This window comes from Protomyctophum parallelum (assembly GCF_964188405.1).
Source record: "Protomyctophum parallelum genome assembly, chromosome: 18".
NCBI classification, from domain to species: Eukaryota; Metazoa; Chordata; class Actinopteri; order Myctophiformes; family Myctophidae; genus Protomyctophum; species Protomyctophum parallelum.
The window spans coordinates 27,275,571-27,298,034 of record NC_139716.1 but is presented as its reverse complement, the minus strand read 5'-3'; the positions used below and the strand labels follow the sequence as shown (position 1 = coordinate 27,298,034).

The 22,464-nt window shown below is 41.8% G+C and overlaps 1 protein-coding gene across 1 annotated transcript; it reads left to right on the top strand.

Annotated features, from left to right (window-relative positions):
* Positions 1–3,476: 3,476 nt before the first annotated feature.
* Positions 3,477–22,463, top strand: LOC310876050 (transmembrane protease serine 9-like; the record flags this gene model as incomplete). The annotated part of the gene is made up of 13 exons (XM_083789497.1): positions 3,477–3,534; positions 6,384–6,552; positions 6,968–7,242; positions 7,371–7,519; positions 9,837–10,302; positions 11,548–11,682; positions 13,491–13,497; positions 13,935–13,957; positions 14,205–14,225; positions 15,364–15,529; positions 15,857–16,131; positions 20,336–20,487; positions 21,981–22,463. Coding segments are annotated over 13 exons (2,379 nt in total), but the record flags the coding sequence as incomplete, so codon positions are not given.
* Between the last annotated feature and the right edge of the window lies 1 nt (position 22,464).

The following is a 22,464-nucleotide window of genomic DNA, read 5'->3' as shown; positions in this document are numbered from 1 at the left end:
AGACACAGTAAAATCAAGACGAAGTTGACTTGAAAAAAGAAGAAGATAAAATAAATGCTGTGTCAAGGTTTATAATGTTTGTCGGAATACAAGAAGGCAAAGCTCTCTTTCTTCTGAGTAATCTTCGTTCCTACACTCACCTATGGTCATGAAGTGTGGGTCATGACCGAAAGAATAAGGTTGTGAATAGAGGGTATGCACGTGACATCATCGTACCTTGAAGTTATGCGGGAACGCCCACTGAGTGGCAAAAAACTACTTTCTGGCCTTGACAGCCCATTCATCCAAACAGAAAAGTCATGTCTGATTCAAGGTCAAGGTCAAGGTAAACTTTATTGTCCACTAGGGAAATTTGTCTTGGGCTTTCACCCCAGCTACAGCCACACATCAATGACAACAAAAATGTACAGAGGAAGACACAACATTACACAATTGCACACATGATGTGGATAATCTAGCCTCACACAGTTACTGCTGTTTCAGAGTCTCGTTCAACATCTTAGTTGATGCTGGTACAAACGATTTTTTAAACCTGATGTACTTCCACTTTCTTTATATCTTCTCCCAGAGGGAGTTACATGGGTAACATCACTGACGATTTCTTTAGCCTGTTTTAATGTAGCCTGCTCATAAATAGATTGCATTAAACATTGTTAAACTCACCAACATTGCAGCTGTGCGAAAAGATTGAATTACCCTCGATCTTTCTATCTGCAACATTTTTGTTTCATAAGAATCCACCTTAGAAACGTTATGAGCTACTTTCTGTCAAGAAATGCCCAGAGTCAGAGTTTGGAAGTGCTTGTTTTTAATAACACATTTTGCTGCCTCCTAGTCAGCCGCTTCCATATTTATCAAGGAAGTTGTGCGTGTGCGCGTGCATGTCGAGTGAACTGAAGTCAGTTGGACATTTTTGACCAGGGGAGGCGCCGGGGAGGCGCTAAAGCTTTTCAACTTCCTTGAAAAACATGCTAAACAACCGCTGTAACGCTCGTGTAACCGTTTAAACTTGGATTTTCTTGGCCGTTGCTAAGTTTGAATTAGTGTAAAACCTTTTTAGCCCTTCACTTTTTGGATTAATTGTGCAGAAAAGCGTAAGAAGCGTTCCTACTGTTTTCTTAGCTTTGTGACTGACCAATGAGATGCAGATTGTATTGTCTGCAAAGGAACTATGGCCCAATCCCAATTGCCTCCCTCAAGCCCTGAGCCCTGTACCCTCATTGACTTTAATGACGTCAGCTGTAAGTGCTTGAGGGTGAGAGGCTGCAAGGGCTCCAAATTGTTGTGAAAGAAATGGGACAGCACTTTGAAGATGAGTCCGCCATTCATGACACTTTGCATCACTTTATACAAACTGTCCTCATTCACAGCCAGTGCCTACCTACATGCTTGGCCTATTTATACATGTCATGTCTATTTTAGTATTTAAGATGATCGTTTTATTATTAGTTTAATAAATACACTTTCCTGTGTGATATGAGTTGTAATATTCATATATAATAATATGCATTATACATTTCATTTCCATATTCTTTTACTTTGCTCATTAGTCATTTCTCATCATATTTCCCTTAATATTATTATTGTTATTAAATATACAGCCTATATCCTTCCATTCCGTCTCCTTTTGAGAACAGTGAGAAAGCACTATTGTGTTTGTTGACATTCTAATTGCGATACATAACTAATTTGCATACCTAAATGATTGACGTTCGGAGGATCCCCCTCATTCCACTGGTAACGCTATGAACTGTGGGTAATTTATTTGCCAAAGTCAGCCTAAAGTCAGCATCGACGCTGACTTTGGCAAAGGGCACATAAAGGGGCGGGGCTGAGCCCTCACTGACTTACCGATTTCAAATGGGACATCCCTCAAGCCCTCGCAGACTTCACATGAACGCGCAGCTAAGTCAGTGAGGGCTCATTGAGTCAGCAAGGGAGTGGATTGGGATTGGGCCTATGTGTCACAAATAAAAGTTCTGTCTTGCAAGCCCATGTCAACAACACAGACAAGGCAGCTGTGCACAGGCTGAGTCCTTCTGCAAATTAAATTGACAGAATATTATTTTGTACAACCAAGCAAAGCATAAGATAGGATGGTTTGGAGAATAGGCTGGTCTCTCTTTTTATAAGAGATAAGCCATTGCATACAGGTTCTCAAACTTTTTAATTTCAAGGACCCCCATAACTCTTGAGAGTAAAACCAAATGGATCCATTTGGAGTCCCATTTTATTCCATTTGTACAGTATCAGAGTTAAAAGTTATAAAACGGTCCATTTGGTTCCATTTGTACACTCTCAGAGTTAACCTGTAAGGGTTCATTTGGGTCCATGTGTTACACTCTCAGTTACAGACCTATAATGGGTCTATTTGGAACCCCCTCAAGGAACCATGAGGGTCCCTGGATCACACCTTTGAGAGCCACTGCTTTAAATAAATACATAACTAATATAGCGCAGGAGCATAACTTTTTTTGTTATAGATTATTTTGCAATCTGAATTTAATTCAAACAGAACCGCGCACGCACGACACATGCACACGCACACCGTGCACGTGCACATGGACGCGCGCATGTGTCCTCTTTTTGGTCATTCAGAATATGGTAACCCTAATGTACGTCTGTATTCCATTTAGCGTGGGAGAGATGGGACATAAAGTCATCGAAATGTCAGAAACTTTACGTAGGGTCCGAGCGGGGCTAGGTTTGTCCCACCCTTCTGTCTGTCTGCTTGTCTGTGTGTTATGCCTGCCTGCCTTTCTGTGTGATTCCTTGTGTATAGTTGTTTCTGTGTTTTTGACAGTTTTTTGCCCTGCCCAGTCCATGACAGTCAGTATTAAGTCCCTTACCCCAGTGACCCTCCTTCCAGACCCCCACCACCCACCCTGTTTGATGTTCTGGCCTTTTTTCTTGTGATGTCTGGAAGCCATCTTTGTTGTCACACTCTTTATTTTGTAGTATTGCTTTGTGCCTTCCTGTCTGCCCCTGTAGTTCTGTTCCTGCCTTGTCTCACCAGTACTGTGTTTGATTGTCAGTTAGTTTCACCTGTGTCCTGTTACTCCCTATATTCCCCTGTTTGTTCAGTCCCTTGTTGGATTATTAGTTATATAGTCACAGTTTTCTTTGTTGCTCTTGTATTTGAAATGGTATCTCCTAGTGTTCCTTGCTTCTAGTGTTTGTTATTTTCCCTCTGCTCTTCGTGTTCCATGTTTTGGGTGTTAATAAACACTTTTGAACCTGTTCCTGACTGTCCACCTGCATTTTGGTCCTACTCTCTGGTCTGAAATTGTGACACATGAGCTGTATCATAGCCATATCATCAAGATAAAAAAAACTTAACCGGAAACTGCCAGGAGCTTTGAAACTCCGGACGGCATAGGCTTCAGGGCACGCAAACCACCACGATAAGGTAGACACCCACAGGAAGGAGTTGAGTACTTAAAGCCATTTGACAATGCTGAAAATGGGATAGAAACATGGCCCTCCACAAGCAGCTGTGTGGGATATCTGTCATGCTCGTCCTGCAGCTCAAAGGTAAGAAAATATATTCCTTGATATTTCTACTTTATATCGCCTGCCCGGTTGCAGTCTTATTAATGATATTTGAATGTTTTAAGTTTAAACGTGAACAGAAAATGTATTCACTTATCGAAAATAATTTAATAAGACTTTTCCCTATTTATTTATTTATTTATGTACCATTAATAGGCCAGATAGATAGTATATATCTATTATTGAATTTAGTTAAATCAAGTTTGTTATGCAGGACCTTTTAATATTTGCAATTGTTAATACATTCTTCAACTTATCCACTGGCTCATCTTACCCCATGCATTCTCTATAACGATAAGTTTTGACTTTAACATGACCAATTACAAAATGAGCATTCTTTGCTCTGCCATTGTGAGTCACTGGTTTTGATGTAGAACTTACATTTACTATTCAGATTTTCTTCGATTGTGTGGAATTGAGCCCAAAGAACTTGCATGTTTGACACCAACTTTACGTGTACACATTTGCATCTTTTGTTGCCGTCCATTGACCTACAGTGATGTGATCTAATGAACTAAAGCCAATTGCATTTGAATTGGCTGTACAGTCAGGTTTACAGACCCACAAAGAGGAGACCCCCTTCCAGGATGGACAGGCATGCGGGCAATAATCAAATGCAAAAGAACAAAACTGTTAGATGTTGTGGTCTCCAAATGTCATGATATTCATTATTACTATAGGATATACATTTTGGTCAGTGTGTTAATGTGCTGAGAGAGGAGGCTCAAGTACCCATTGTCTCAAAGTGTTTGAAGCTTGTCCCAGGTGTGAATCAAAACATACAAGTACCCATTGTCTCAAAGTGTTTGAAGCTTGTCCCAGGTGTGAATCAAAACATACGTAGGCAGCCACATGCTATGGCTGTGCCATTTGATGAACTGTATGTTAAATCTTAACCACACCCAATCTGTTCGTAGTTGGATGCTTAAAAACCTATAGGAACTAAAATGTAAGGGAGTTGTGTTGGGCTGGCTGGCCACCACGCCACTGTCAGGCAGTCTGTGTACTCCACAGCCCACGGCCGCGGGAAGCTATGCTATTTTGTCATTCTGGACTTGGTCTTTTGATTGAATAAATGGTCATAAACACTCCAGTTCACCTCGCTGCCTGCTTCTTCATCCGTCCGATGCTCTTGACAAGGTTTTCTATACTCTACAGTCTCCAGTTTGCTTTAGAGAACATCAGTCTTCTCTCTAGTTTAATCAGTTTAGTTGTGTGAAAATACACGACAATGTCAGTGCTGGTATAGCCGCAATTTGCATTTTTTTTAAATAATGGGATGTTGCAATACCCTCCATTGACTCCCCACTCGAGCTTTTGTGTCATAAGAATCCACCGTAGACATGTTAGGAGCTACTTTCTGTCAATAAATTCTGTGCAGGTGATTCTTTTTCTAAATGTTGGAGTTTGGAAGCACTCGTTTTTATTAAGGGGTCACGCTGCTGCCTCCTGCATTATGTGCAAATGCGAAACAGATGGCACACAGGGCCGTTCAGTGACTTACGACGAGCGCTTCCAAACTCCAACACTTAGAAAAAGAATCACCTGCACAGAATTTCTTGACAGAAAGTAGCTCCTAACTCCTAACATGTCTACGGTGGATTTGTATGACACACAAGCTCGGCAGATTGAAAGAGGATAATTCAAGCTTGCCCTACACAATGTTGGTGAGTTTAACGCTGTTTTATACAAGCAAATCGCAAATTTGATGAGTGGGGAGTCAATGGAGGGTATTGTAACTCTAGATTCATCACATTATTAAAAAATCTAGAGTTGCAAATTGCGGCTAGACTCAGCACATGTCACAGGCTAGTGTACATCATACACTAGCCTACACATATAAATAAGGAAATCTCTGTCACCAAAACCTCTCCTCAAAACTATCACCAAAACCTGTTCTGCTTGCTTCTCCTCAGTGGATTTGAATTTGCACACAGGCATGGACCATTAGCATATGCACCAAATTCACTTTCCCAAAATAAGCTGGAAATGTAGTTTTTGTTTTGGCTCTTGTCTAGTTTCAGTGGAAACTGCAGTCCAGATATTGAATGAACCATTATATTTGTCTGTCAAACTAAATCTAGTTCACACATACTGAACCTAACCTTGACTGAAACCTTTTTTTTCTTTTTTCTTTTTTCTTTTAAATTGCAGGCTCTTTTTCACAACTGTCTGGTAAGCAACCATGTGAAACGGTTTAAAATGTATTTAATTGTATTGTTTGTTTTGTTGTTTGCTTGTTTGTTTCATTACATTTCCTATTTATTCTGCCACATTAAAGATGAATTTAAACAGTGATATCCTGAAAAGTGGTAAAAGTCAGTGTAAAAGTGGTGTTGACATAAGTTTAGTTTCATAAGTAATAGCCTCCTTTAAAAAAGAAAAGGCTATTTGTGGAGGCATAATCCATACTTTTAGTTGGCTTGGGCTGTATTTAGTGGGAATATATGCAGGGTTCTACGGTTGGTATACTGTACCAGCTCAGTGGCCTTGTGGTTTTGAGTGTCCGCCCTGAGATCAGGAGGTCGGGGCTCAATACCCAGCCGGGTATACCGAAGACTATACAAATGGGACCCAGTGCCTCCCTGCTTGGCAATCCACATCAAGGGTTAGATCATTGGGGGTAAGTCTCTGCGTCATGTATACTAGCATCATGTCCAGGGGGTGTACTTGTACAGTACATCAAGCCGAGCGTAGGCAGGCGTGTTAGATGGGCATGAAGGAATTGTGAACGGGGAGTGGACTGTGATAAGAACAGAGTGGTCTCTACTCCAGTCCTGAACACAACTTCATAAAACATCTCTCTGATTATATTTGTTTTGTTTTGTTAGTTTGTGGCCAGGCGCCTCAGAACACCAGAATCGTTGGAGGTCACGACTCGCCCCCCGGGAGCTGGCCTTGGCAAGCCAGTATAAACCATCCTCTCGTAGGTTATTTCTGTGCAGGTTCTCTTATCAACAAAGAATGGGTGCTGTCCTCTGCCCACTGCTTCCTCAGAAGGTGAGGATTTAATATGTCTCTATGATATACCTGTAGGCCTATAGGACTCCAAATTTGGGAGGGATTTCAGTCTGATCTGACCGTCATTGACTTCCATTATGAAATTGAAATATTTCAAAACAATATATAAAACCTCCTGTGAAAGGAGATGTGTGGAGATACTATTCCATGGCCTTACTGGCAGTGAATAAGAAGGTTTGCCCCAAAACACGCTCTCCCCGGGTCAAATCCACCCATCTCAGAACAGTCTAAACTCTAAAACTAAACTTATTCCTAAACATAACCTCAGTAAAGCTATGCCTAAAACTTACCTGATTCCTAAACTTAACATGCAGTAAAACTATGCCTAATCCTAAATGTATTCCTAACCTTAAAGTGAACCACTTTTTTCTTTCTTTCTTTTTATTTATTTCAGCAACCTTCCTAGTGGTGAGATTGTTTACTTGGGCCGCCAGAGCCAAGAAGGAACCAACCACAACGAGGTGAACAGGACGATCACACAGGTTATCCGCCATCCTGAGTACTTTCAGCTGGCGAATGAAGACAGCGACATTGTCCTGTTGAAGCTCTCCAGTCCCGTCGCCTTCACGCCTTACATTCGCCCGGTCTGTCTGGCAGCGGCAAACAGCACCTTCCACACTGGAACCACGAGCTGGGTGACCGGCTGGGGGTTTACCTCCGATTCTGGAGGTGAGAAGGCCTGCCAAAATGTCTAAAAGTAAAACATTTCAGATGGCTAAAATATGACAAACTATCTTACATTTGAATGCCAAAATAATTACTGGTGGAAACCCTGTACGTCTTCTCTTCCATTATAGGTGTCCTACCCTCTCCAAGGACCCTTCAGGAAGTTGAGGTGCCGGTCGTGGGAAACAAACAGTGTGACTGCCTTTTACACCCACGCTACACCGTCACACAGAACATGATTTGTGCTGGTCTTATGGCTGGAGGAAAGGACGCATGTCAGGTGACAATCATTCTACTCTCTCGGTCATTCTGTCTCATCTCGCTTTGACAACCTGTCAAATCGGCAATCAAATTGAACGTATTCATCGTAACTCGCAAAGATGCAGTAAAGATTTTGACCCCCTGCTCTTCTCTTGAGACAAAATTAGATCAAAGGTCATGTCTCACTTCATAGAGTATTAGTCTCGTGTAGCCGCAGACAACTATTCCACAATCTCCGAATGCTATATAGAGTCTGGAACTACAGCTCCCGAAATCTGAGTAAGGAAGCTACCATTTCAGTTCACGGAAATATATTTTAAACTATCTTTAGAGCTTATACGAAAATATATTTTAAAATATCTTTAGAGCTTATTTGTTTTATTTCCTTTTCTGCTAAGCAACGAGCTATATATGCTTAGATGATTTCTATTCATATTAGGATAAATGTGCACGACTGTAAAGACGAAACGGAAGTGGCGAGGAGGTTCCACTTCTGCTTTTATAGTTTACTCATGACATCTCTTCCGTTGGTCCAGACGTATGATGAAAGCATTTGGAAATTGCGAGAGGCAAGTCTGGCAACGCGAGACTAATGGAGTATAGATACAGGTTTTGACAAGAATTTTGACCCAATGGTCAAGATTACATTTCTCCCCTGACCCAAGGTAAAAATGTTAGCACTTGCTATCCAGGTTCAAATCCAGGGTAGAAGAGGAAAGTTAAAGTAATATGTGAAGCTTTAAGTCTGAATCTATCTGTCATAGCTGGCTCTGCAGGTCATGGTTTGGATTATGGAAAAGACTGCATCCACCTCTTCAGCTTTATCCAATGGAAAACAGGCAGATTTCTTTCTCCTTTTTCTTTTTCTATCTATCAGAATGATAGAGTTCTGTCAAGAGTTTATATTATTTGCCATATTATTCAAGAGTAAATAATATGGCAAAAAAAAAGTGCCCTACTGGGCTCAGGTCTCCACCAGGATGAGCAGATGTGAAGAATTCCAGGCAAAGGTTTTTCCTTGGCCTCTAGGGAGTTGGCATACAAAGTTATCCACAGATCCGTGCAGTTAGAGGTAAAAACACTTTTCGGCCAGTTATAGCGCCACCTTGAGGCTGAGTTGAAATTGTTCATGTGGCATTTCGTCCTCTGCCTAGTGGGAATGTGGGTGCACAATTTCACGGAAATCACGCGATGTGTTCATGATTTGCAGCATTTTGTTTGAAACTGAGCACTCCTGTGAACTTTGGAAGCCAATCTTAACCAATCAGGATGGAGTCTGAGAAATCTGAAAGACCGGTTTCGTTGAATGGCTCTAGAGAGACTGTGTACCAATTTGCGTGATGTTTGGACAAAATCTGTAGGTGTACTGTGCAAAAACTTGTTTTGCACAAAGCGGCCTCCTGGTGGCGCTATAACAGGCCGTTCTGGAAATGTGAAAGACTGGTTTCGTTGAATGGCTCTAGAGAGACTGTGTACCAATTTGCGTGATGTTTGGACAAAATCTGTAGGTGTACTGTGCAAAAACTTGTTTTGCACAAAGCGGCCTCTTGGTGGCGCTATAACAGTCCGTTCTGGAAAGTTTGGGGCAGAGGTTCATCGTTGGCATCCAGGGAGTGTGTGTGCAAAATTTGGCATCGACCGGGTTAACGGTGGCCGAGATTAGCTGCTAACGGACACACACACACACACACACGGACACGCGGACGGACGGAGTGCAAAACATACTCTCCCCCTAGCCTTCGGCTGGTGGAGACAATAATCAAAGTGTAAATAAAAAAAAAGATTTATTAAATTAGGCTTACAATCAAACAGTACATTTAATATAGCAATTTATTAAACCCATAAACCCAGTCAATATAAGTCAAGTCAATATAACCCAACAAAGTAATTTTACATCACATAATACAGAAACTTCGAACATTATTTTTCAGGTTTTATTGATTGATTGAAGTATTTATTAACAGTTTGGAGAATTACAGTACATTTCAAGTAAACTCAATACAAGACACCATGAAGCATTACACTTGTTTACAATAGGGTCCACCATGTTCAATTCATCATAAATTGTATTTCAGTTCCTGTGCCCTGCAGCAGAAATCTGAATACATAAAGCATAAATAACCCGTTGATGTAAAAGCTGCAAGATTGTACATCTGCAATTTTAGAAAAATCTTAAGTGTTGGAACATTTTAAAATACGAAAACGTTTGAGAACTGCTGATTTGGAAGTCATTTGTAGAATTTAACTTGTGTCTTAATGGGCTAATAAATGCAAAATGAAGAATATACATGTACTTCTTAAAAAAATACACCATTAATCTGTCATTTCCTCATCAGGGAGACTCTGGCGGACCGATGGTGAGTCACGGCGGTACCCGCTGGGTCCAGTCTGGGGTGGTGAGCTTCGGCGTGGGATGTGCAGAGCCCAACAAGCCAGGAGCCTACGCTCGCGTGTCTCGCTTCCAGAGCTGGATCAAAAGCCACATCACCGCTGACCCACCGGGCTTCGTCACGTTTACATCCCCCGGCACCGACGCTGATGCGAGCTTCGTGTGTAGCGGTAGAGCATCACCCGATACGCCACCTGCAGCCACTACTGCAACACCGCCCGATACACCTCCACCACCACCACCTGCAGCCACTACCGCAACACCACCCGATACGCCTCCTCCACCACCACCTGCAGCCACTACTGCAACACCGCCCGATACACCACCACCACCTGGCCTTAATGAGGTAGCAGTAGCAGCCATTACATCACCATCACCATCCATGACTACATCACCACCACCTGTTAGACAAAGTGAGAGTATATTTAGTTGTGACCCGAATGTGATCCATTTCTCCTACTTCATTCATCTATTTACTCTCGTGCTGATTCTGTACACCGTGGCTTAAGGCAGTGCAATTGTGTCTGCCTATTTTATTTATAATATAAATTGTATATCGTCCTATATTATATGATTGTAACACAGTAAATGTATTTTAATAAATTATTTTATTAATATTTTCCTTCCGTTTTTTCATAATTATTTTCTGTTGAAGCTAGTTGCATTTAATGAATGAAATGTGATAGAAGTTGAATTGATTATTAATTATAATAACTATAGCTGCAAGCAGCCAAAAAAGAAAAAAGCTATACGCAATATACACAATGAGCTATATAAACATTGATGACTGAAATTATTTGACAAGTAATAAATAAAATTCAAACTTGTGTTAAGTGAGGGGCGCTCTCATCATCATCATCATCACATTCTGTGCTCAGCCAATCAAATAATCACATTGTGGTACACAGTCTACACACAGCTTTGTGTGTAACCAGAGTCAGACTCCATTGCACTCCAAGGTCAAAGGTCTGTTTTACAAACGAGTGTGAGCTTCAGTTCCTGAAGGATCCTCACGTCCCTCTACCATAATTATTGCCAAATTTCGGTTTTTTAAATCAAATTTTAGCACAGGACTGCCAATACTGCTAAAATCTATCTAAAAATAAAGTCTCTGTATGTACGTGTGTATGTTTGTAATCCACACAACTCGAGAACCGTTCACCCCACCGACTTCAAATTCGACAAACATGTTCCACACCCCCACGGGGAGTGCAGTGCCCGGTGTCGAGTCTGTCGGATAGCCGGTTGTCCAGAACCAGCACAAAAGCCTCTGCCCAGGCTCTGGACCTGATCACCCCTATATCTCCATATATGGAGCTGGCTTGTTCTGACATCCTTCTGACATCTGCATATAGACTCCATATTTGGGCATGCCTGACAAAGAACTCCATGTATGGGCAGAAAAGGAACGCAGGCATAACTGGGTGGGGCATTAATTTCCAACTTGCATCATTATTGACTTGCATAGTGTACTTATAACTTCCTCAGATGGATCCACGATTGAGAGGGTCTCTGAATAGAATACAAATATCTTGGCATCTGGCTTGACGATGAACTTTCTTTTAAATTTCATATTGTTGATCTTGTCTCCAAACTAAGACAAAAACTAGGCTTTCTGTATATGAATAAATTCTGTTTTCCAAATTCCTGTAAAAAAGCTATTATTGAGTCCACTTTCCTCTTGGTCCTGGACTACGGGGACATTATTTATAGGTCTGCTGCTCCTTCACTTTTAAAGCGGCTAGACACTGTCTACCACTCTGCCTTGCGGTTGACTACTGGTGATGGTTATGGTACCCACCACTGTGAACTTTATGATAACTCAGGTTTATCCTCTCTGACTGAGAGGCGAGATACACATTGGCACCTATTTTTATATAAAGCCATTGCTGGGATGCTCCCTGGCTATATTTGTTCCATGATGGAACTGAACAATAGCACCTATCAGACCCGCTCTAGTGATTTCTTAAGGCTCAAGGTTCCTCGGGCAAGACAGCTTTTTTCTGTCAATGGCCCAACTTCATGGAATGAACTCCAAAACTCTTTAAAACTGAGCTCCCTGCCATCCTTCGGTCAGTTCAAAGGAATGCTCCAGAATATTTTTCACCGTGATTGCTCCTGCTTCAATTGATTTATTTTACTGATGGTTGTTCTGTATAAAGTTTCCTTGTAATTTACCCTGTTGTGTTTGATGTATTGTTTTGTGACTGTATTTTGTGTATTGTAACCTCGGCTACGTTGAAAATGAGGGCTTGCAGCCCTCAATTGTATTTCCGAGTATAAATAAAGGTGAGAAAGAAATTCCAAGTAGGCCAGTGTCCAACAGGCAACACTCTAGTAATGAATAATGCTTTATTTATATTTCGAAATAGTTACAAAGTGCTGCACAAAGAATAAAAACAAAACAAACTAAAATAATAGTAATGATACAGGATAAAACAAGCAATGTGCAGAAATGCAATATATGACTAATGGGTTTAATGGGTTAATTGATATGGGGAGATGGATACATCACAAAATATATATATTTTTATTTTTATCAGGATTGTCATTGTAGCCTTCTATGCCATGGCTGCTTATTCACAAGCTATCTGCTATTCTTGAAAATGTGTGCATGTTTGAAAGCAAACATTTTTAACTCAAATCCTTGCTTCCAACAGTAAAATACATGTATTGAAACAGTAATGACAGTAAAAACAGTTCCAACATTAAATCTATTGACATGGGAGTACATGGCCAAATAGCCTATGTATATACATCATGTTGGCTGTCCTTGACATGAAAACATTTGAACACCACATAGAAACATGCAGTTAAACATGCAGGTTTTTCAGAAAGCTGTTTTTTCCGAAGGCATTTGTAAAATCAGCCTCTGGGTTAATTTGTGATGGTAACAAGAAGACTCACCCCGTTTCTGTTTTCCTCCCAGAATTATCCCCAGTGAGGGGTGGGAGAGGCTGGGGATTTTGAATTTCTCTAACTATAAACTTTCATGACAGCAGACAGCCTAAGTACAAATATAATTTATGAAAAGCTACTACAGTGAAGTCTGTTCACAGAAGTTGTTGTAGGATATGTGGGGATTATCTGACGAGGTACCATTTGAGGGGGCAAAACCTTACATATACTAAATAATACTAAATGGTTTATAGGGTCAATATAAGTAATATAATATAGCCTTTCCACAGGAGTATCTTTTATATTTTTCCAAAAATAATACAAACAGGCAATAGCATATTACAAAGTTATCCCCCTCACTGGGGAACATTCCGGGAGGAAAAACGGGCACGCACAGGGGTGAGTCTTCCAGTATTCATTGTGATCGTATACTTCAGATTGACCTTCAGATTGTTGAGTGCGTCATGATGACAGGAAGAACACCTCCACCCCAGACAAGAGAGCAAGGTGTTGTGGATCAGAATAGGAATGAGGAAGCCAGCGACACGTCAAAATAGTTTAATAGTCAGTTGCCACTGTATGGGAGGAGTTGAGTACAAAGCAAAACTATTTGACAGTGCCAGGCAGGTAAGTGGAATGGAGAGATAGAAACATGGCCCTCCACAAGCAGCTGTGTGGGATATCTCTCATGCTCGTCCTGCAGCTCAAAGGTAAGAAAGGCCATTGATTATTCTTTGAGGTTTCTACCCATGCCTAAAACAGAGAAAATACAACTTTATTTTGTTACGGATCCATTATGAATGACTATTAGCCTATGCTATAAAACTAACTCCACAGGCTTTGGGATTAGATGTGGGACCTTAATTGGGATTGTCTAGACTAGAGTACAATGACCTTGTATAATTTTGTGACAGGTGTGTCACAAAATTATTATTGTATTATAGCCTAATAGCATAGCACTATTAATAGTAGTACTGATAATATATAACTCTGAGATCATGCTTTATGGAATCTTACAGTATTAACCCTAACCCTATTTCAGCACTGACATTTTGTCCGACTTTGGTGCTCTATATGTTCAACATAACCAAAGTTTGCCAAACCAGTCTTGGAAATTTAGTTTGTTTTGTCTCTTGTCTTTTTTTAGCTGTTACTCTGGACGACACACTGGTAAAGCATTAGGCCTACACTTGTTCACAACAGGGTCCACCATTTTGAATTCATCACAATCACATCACATCACAAACGTACAAATATACACTTCTATATAAAAAACAGGACATCTTCAGTTCAGTTTTAGTTCTGTGAAATAGAATCAATTTTAATATGTTTAGAACTAGGCGACAAAGTTCACACATGGACACGACTATGCTAGCTGTTGACTGAACCTAATGTCTTCCTTTATTTTGAATTCCAGGCTCTTATCCACAACTGTCTGGTAAGCATCCATGTGAAACTGGTTTTGTTTGTTTGTTTGTTTGTTTGTTTGTTTGTTTGTTTCATGAAATGTCCTATTTCTGCTGCCAAATTCAGCGCACACACACACTGTCCCGGAATCTAATATTTTCACCTTTATCGTTGCTTAATTGATTGATTTGTTCAATCATGCACAATTCAGATTTACGGCAACACACACAAGCAACTTTTCAGGACTAGAAAGCCTGCAGTTTCTATTAGATATACGCATGCGCAGTGGGCGCAGGTATTCAGATGTGATTTGTGGAGGGAACAGCGTTTACATGTTGAGCCGGTGTATGGTGAATAAACTAAATGAACGTCGTGTTTATTAAGTCCTGATCAACAGTAGGCCTGTACTGTTTAATGCTAAAGCTTGAAACTGTTAATCCAGTGTATAAATAATCCAAACCAGTGTCTTTTACATTATTTATTGGTCATTATCATTACACATATCTACTTTGTTATCGACCTTTCTTTATCCCAACAACAAACTCTCGCGAGATTTGAGAGGAGTCAGGAAGCCTCTCTCTGTCCATCTCCAATTTGACGGACAACACAGGGGGCTCTGGCCCCATATTTAAGATGAGAATATGTGATATATGAATATTATAACGTGAAATGAATGGACAAAAGTGAAATAAGATGTGTGTTCCAATGCTTAATAATATACATACTGTATCCATAACTGTCTTAGACTCTTGGTTAATGGGGGCTGATTTGGTCAATGACATTCATGACATTCATCCACATGACATTGTTGTCAGCCTGGGAGATGGGAGGGGGGTGGGAGGGGGAGCAAACCATGCCTACTTAAGTGCTTGACAGAGTCGAACGTAATCGACGCAAGAATACATAAGCAACGCTGGGTGAGAGAAATTCCTCCCTTGCGTTGCGTCGGTTACGTCATGCGTCTCGCTCCGTCCTTTTGGGAAGAAGATATATATAGGAAGTATAGGATATATATAGATATAATATATGTAGTTAGCTAGGGGTGCAATTGAGAGCAGCAAGTTGCCGTGTTAAGCAGAGGGTGGTCAAGATTCAAGATTGCTGTGCTGTTGCACACGACTTCATAAAACATCTCTCTGATTTGTGGTCTCTGTTTTGTTTTTCGTTAGTGTGCGGCCAGGCGTCTCAGAACACCAGAATCGTTGGAGGTCACGACTCCCCCCCGGGGAACTGGCCTTGGCAGGCCAGCATACACCGTTCTTCTGGCGGTCATTTCTGTGGAGGTTCTCTCATCAACAAAGAATGGGTGCTGTCCGCTGCACACTGCTTCAGAGGGTGAGAAATCAAATCAATTTGGACTGGATCTCAGCCCTTCATTGACTTCCATCAGGCTTCCATTAGGCTGCCCATTGGACATCAATAAACAGAACCACATCCTGCCATGAACAAATGAAGCGAATGATCATCCATATTATTGTAGGTTACCGTAAGTATTTATGAAGATCACTATTTCAAATCATGACAACAGGACAGGGGTTCCCAAACTCTTCCATGACAAGGACCGCCAAATAGCCATAGCCTAGTGTCTCCCTTTATCCCCCCCCATCCCCTCCCTCGCAACACATCATGGTTATCAGACTCTCTTTTTCCAAATTATTTCAGGAACACTGATGACGGTGAGATTGTTTACTTGGGCCGCCAGAGCCAAGAAGGAACCAACCCCAATGAGTTAACCAGGAGGGTTACACAGGTCATCCGCCATCCTGACTACTTTCAGCTGGCGAGTGAAGACAGCGATATCGTTCTGCTGAAGCTCTCCAGCCCTGTCACTTTCACGCCTTACATTCGCCCGGTCTGTCTGGCAGCGGCGGACAGCACCTTCTACGCTGGAACTATGGGCTGGGTGACTGGCTGGGGGACAATAGAACAATCTGGAGGTGAGTAATGCTGCATTCACACAATGCAAAAGATGCAAAGATCACAGCATAAATTTGTCGCGTTGTCGCTTTGTGAAAACTGTTGCTCACACGGTCATGACGTCATCAAGCGTGCTTCCGTGGTGACGTGTGTGATTTCAGCTACAGCTGTAGCTTTGTAGCTTTACTTCTGGAAGTTGAACCCAGCTCAGCTTCAATTTGTATAGCTTTGTATCTTTTGCAGCAGCTACAAACTTTGGATGCATCACTGTATCCTCATGTCGCTGGCTTCCATTGAAAATGAATGGTGGACTGTATCTTTGCATCTGCCCGTGTGAACGCAGCATAAGTGCAATAGGAGATGACACAACTATAGTTGTGTGTTGCGTAACAGTTGACAGGCTGTTGTTGACAAGGGTTTTTCCACATATCAACTCCTATGGCAAACGCATAGGGTTTTGCCGTATTCATTCAATTGCAGGTCTAGCTGTGAAATTAATTGTATAGGCTATAGTAATAGCTGATAGCTATAGTGTTATGTAATTTCCTATGGCAACGGTTACAAATTGGATGTTCACAAAGATTGGAAAGATTGAATGCTGGTGATATTAGAATAGCAAACTCTGTTTACCATTTAGATGAGCTGGCGGGTCACTGGCAGGGAAGTTCAACAGTTCAGGCAAGCTGCATAGATGAATAGGGCTGCGTTTTGAGTATTGCATACATGTATATTTCTTTCATATTTGTATAAGCTTCCCCATCAGCTGGATCCCTATATTCGGATCCCTAACTTTGCTACTACTACTACTACTACTTTTATTCTTTGTTTTCTCTTTTTTGCAAAGATTTGATCCCTTTGTTTGCTGTGTGACTGTGCTGCTGCGTTGTCTGAAGGAAGACAAACATTATGTGCCTGTACACACCTGAAGTACCACTTCACCACTTTTCAACCTATCTGCATATAATAGGTCCTCACTAATAATCATTTTCTACTACTTTTTTCTGTCTGTGTCTCATAGGACGGCTGTGGGCAGTTTAGAAACCGTCTTCATCATTAGGCAGATTATTTTTTAAACAAGTTTTTTTTTACAAAAATATTTCGATTTTCATTATCGTGAGAACGATGGCTTCCATTTTCGCATTGCAACTTTTCAGGACTAGAAAGCCTGCAGTTTCTATTAGCTTGTATTCCCCATCGATGATGTCACTGGAAGACGGTTTCTGAACTGCCCACAGCCCTCCTATGAGACACAGACCGAGTAGAAAAAAATTGCACCATTTCTTCATGATTAATAGTGAGGACTAGGGTTGCCAACTATCATATTTTCAGATAAGGGACATTACCCGGGCACGCGGCGAAGCCGCGTGTCCGTTGCGCCAGGCGCGTGGCACAGCCGGTGTCCCTTATTAAAAATTGGTGTCCCTTATTTGAAAATCAAATAGAAAAATTGGGTCATTTCCAGGCAAACCCCCCCAATTTCACGTCTATGAATACAAAATGAATACAGAAAAAGGAGGAGGGAACACGCCCCCAGTGCCAACAGGGAATCGAACCCAGGACCTTCTAGCTGTGAGGCAGCATTACCGACTATGCCACCGTGCCCCCTAAATACAATCAATTCAATGGCTCCTAACATATTGCAAAGGCCCTTAGAACAAGGCTCAACATATTGCAAAGGCCCTTAGAACAAGGCTCAATGGCTCCTAACATATTGCAAAGGCCCTTATAACAAGGCTCTATAGACTTCCCAAAACAAACTGGGCAGGCTACTACTGGGCCTCACCCCCCCGAACCCACCTCAACCCCTGCCCACTTTGACAGGCTAGAATGGCTTTAGGGTTGACGACAGAGTACAGCATCATGCAGTGGGTCTGGTCCACAAGATTTGATACACCACCAAGATACCCATGTACCTGTCTAAATACTTCCTTAATGTAAACAAAGTCCACACCCACAACACCAGGTAGTTCAACAAACCATGTGCAAATAAATTTCGCTCCTATGCCACAAAAATGTGGAACGCCCTACCAACTGTCATTTTTACATCCTTTATGATGATTTCCTTTTTTTGGCTATAGAGAAGTGTTTAAATATCACTTGTATATAGTGGACTGTACATCTCTAAATGTTATGATGAATTGAAAACGGTGGAACCTCTTTTTTTTGTTTTGTATTGTCGTATAATTTCTATAAGTGAACTTACTAACTAAATCAATATGCCACTAAGTCAAGATAAGCTATTTTTAACTAGAGCATAAAGGCTCTCTCTCTCTCTCAAAATAGAGACAGGGAGCATTTACATTTCACACGTGAAAACAAAGGGTCATTGTTTACAACCCTTTGAAGCACGGTACCCTGGCGGGCAGAGCCATTTGCTAACTGGTAGTTTAATCCTACAGGGTAAAACTCGATGATTCTATGAACAACAAATCTGTCAATAAGAGAATGATGAGAATCCATAACTATTAATAGTGAGTGTTTTACCTGTACTGATTTAAGAAGGTACTATGAGACTATAAGAATTATAGTCTTCGTTACTGGTTCACACTGTTCTTAATTCATTTCATGTAGAGTGTTCAGTTCTATTTTATAGTTCCGTTAAACATTGCCTAACTATAAGTCTGTTTCCGTTTCATATACTTTTAGTTATGATTACTAGCCATGTTCATAAGAGTCTGTTCACAGTTTACATTTAAGTCTTGTTAAGTTTTAAACTATGTATTCACTACCTCTCTCACTCTCTCTCATTAGAGTCACTACCCCTCTCACTGTTTCTGGCGCCCCCTACTGCTATTTTTAAGTCACATACTCATGCTCACACACACAGACACACAGACTCATGCTCACACACACAGACACACAGACACACAAACACGTACGAGGACATTGCAAGCTGGTTGTAGGAGTGGTTGCACCACTCAAAAAAAGTAGGACTCCAGTTGAAACAGGATCAGGTTCTTTTGTCCTCTCTGCTAGACTAGGTCCCGCCTCTCTCTCCAACCAGAAAGAGCTATCTCATTGGTCAAAAGTCAGGAAACGCCTGCCGTATGTCCGGGGAGAGGAGGGACCTGTTACAATATATAAGGAAAGGTTTGTGTTTTGATCGAGGTCCTGGATCTGGTTAAACTCATTTCGGCTAGAGTTGTACTGTGTGTTGCATAATCCAGAGAACCACGGAGGATTTCCTTTGTTCTCATCGTTTTGCCTTGACTGTTGGACTGCTTTTTAATACAAAAATAAAGCTGCCGCTTCAACCTCATCACATCATATCCTGTTTCCTCTGTTTGTCCACCGCCGTACGCTGGAAAGATACCGCAGTATTGAGTTGTGCTTGACATGTACTGTATTTTTTTTACAGATTTACAGCATACAAATTATTAAGCCATGAAATATTCAAATCATAAACTTGAGTTGACCTTATCATTCTCGGGTCAGTCAGGTGCTGTTCAATATTAGTACCCACTACCCACTCTTCTGTTTAGGCTACTTTAAATTCATATTTATGCAAGCAACAAAATCAACATGCTTATTTGACAAATGACTAGACAAGACATACCATGTTAGCCTCTAGAGTTGTTTGAGGAACAAGGAACTGACTCAGGGCTCCGTGGCTTCTCCTCTGCTTCTAATTTTTTTTATGGTTTTCACCATGGGCGCGTTCGGAAATAGCGCACTGACTGAGCGCACTGTGCAATGCAATCTAATAGTCGAGTGCGCTCCGGTGCGGTATTTCCGAACGCGCCCCATACCAGCAGCATGCTGTTTAACATCAGTGATTGGCTCTGCTGCTGGCCTGCTGCGTGCATATGAAGAGTACTGACCAATGAGCTGACTAGCTGAGCCTAGCGCCCTTCCAGACACCAGGTTTCATTGTCTTGCTTTCCATTTCCTATAGCTTAGAATCGCTGCCCCTTCTTCTGTGTGTCTGAATGGGAGCGAGTGACTGAGAATCACCATAACACGCTGTCATTTTTCCACGACCCCAAAATACGGGATTAAGTGCGTCCCGTATCGGTTCATTACGGGACAGGTATTTTAGCTGTCAAATACGATACAAACCCGTATTTTACGGGACGGTTGGCAACCCTAGTGAGGACCTATTATATGAAGATAGGTTGAAAAGTGGTGAAGTGGTCCTTTAAGATGTAACAATAAAGTACAACCTTGAACCCTTGAACCTATAGTAGAACTATATATATTTATGTATGTCTTCTCTTCCATTAGTTCCCCTGCCCTCTCCCCAGACCCTTCAGGAAGTTGACGTGCCGGTCGTGGGAAATAAACAGTGTGACTGCTTCTATGACCAACGGTTCTACACCATCACACAGAATATGATTTGTGCCGGTCTCGAAGCTGGAGGAAAGGACTCATGTCAGGTGATACATTATTTACCACCGTTTTCTCGTCGTCAGTTGATTCTTCATAGCCATTTGAGTCAAACCGCCATCAGACGTCGGTGCTCTATCAAATTTAACGTATCTATCTATAAATGCACCACGTCTGTAATCCACGTAAGTCCGACTTCAAATTTGACACACGCGTTCCACATCCAGATCCGTCAGATCAGAATCAGAATCAAACTTTATTGTCACATCACATTACAAGTAACATGCAGAAATTCTTGTTTGTGCAGGCTCATCATTGCAGTTAAAATAAATAAAGTGCATAGTACATGACTAATCTACATGGTACAATATGTGTATGCATATAAAAATAATTAAATAATAGTGATGTAGCCTATGTACACGTATATATATAAAGTAGTCTCTACTAAAAGGAGACCAATTCAGTTCAGTCTGTGCGGCGTCACAGCAGTCTAATTGTTGACAAGTAGAAACTGTTCAAGAGTCTGGAGGTGCTGCTCTTGATGCTCATGTAGTGTTTGCCCAGTAGCGTTTGCCCAGATCGCCGGTTGTCCAGTACCAGCACAAAAGCCAGGCTCCGGACAGGGCCTAAATCCAGATCACCCCTACATCTCCATATATGGAGCTGGCCTGTTCTGACATCACACCTGATCACCCCCCCAACGGGCACTGATCACCCCTAGATCTCCATATATGGAGCTGGCCTGTTCTGACATCACAATGTATTGACCGTTTATTATCCAATATTGATCACACCTGATCACCTCTCAACGGGCATTGTTCTAGTTCATATAACTCACAAAGGTATGCGCACGCTACAAGATAATCTGCATATTAGGAGTAGCAAACGTTCCTCCCAACAATCGGGGCCTTCCCTACCCCAAGTATAGTGCCGCTTTAACACTCCTGCTGCTAGACTATTCTGCAAGGCTGTCTTGGGCTATGCTAAGGGATTAACATTGGACGAAGGATCTGTTTCGGGGCCCACAGCAAACTGTTCTCTTATAGCGAGAATCACACCGCATACATCAAAAGAAAGCCATGTCCACTTCAATTTAAAAAAAAAACATGATTTTACCATCTTCCATTCTGGAGATATTGACCTTTTTCTAACACCTGCTTTTGCCTGCACTCTGCTCGCTTGAAAAAACAGCAGAGATATGGAAGGTTGAAGTTGACAGACATTTCAGTTCAGTTTTTTTATATGAACACAAATAATATCCTATACATACCATACACCGAATGAAAGCCCTGAATTTCTACTTTTAGGAGGAAAACAATATACACATTGATCCCATGTACAGTTTGTCAGTAATTGGCTATTGAATGCAGCTTGCGCCCACCAGAGATAACTTTAGAGAAGGCATGGACCTGAACTATTATTCACAAAATAAGGCCTATAGCGACATGTACATACTATATACCATATGAAACAGAAGACTCTCTGCTTTCATAAGAAAAAAACTAACTTACATACATCATGAATCCCCTCATTTCCTCATCAGGGAGACTCTGGCGGGCCAATGGTGAGCCGTAACGGTTCCCGATGGGTCCAGTCTGGGGTGGTGAGCTTCGGCGTGGGCTGCGCTCGGCCCGACTTCCCAGGAGTCTACGCTCGCGTGTCTCGCTTCCAGGGCTGGATCAACAGCCACATCACCGCTGACCCACCGGGCTTCGTCACGTTTACATCCCCCGGCACCGACGCTGATGCAAGCTTCGTGTGTGGCGGTACAACACCACCCGATACACCTCCTCCACCACCACCTGCAGCCACTACTGCAACACCGCCCGATACACCTCCACCACCACCACCTGCAGCCACTACTGCAACACCACCCGATACACCTCCACCACCACCTGCAGCCACTACTGCAACACCGCCCGATACACCTCCACCACCACCTGCAGCCACTACTGCAACACCGCCCGATACACCTCCTCCACCACCTGCAGCCACTACTGCAACACCGCCCGATACACCTCCACCAC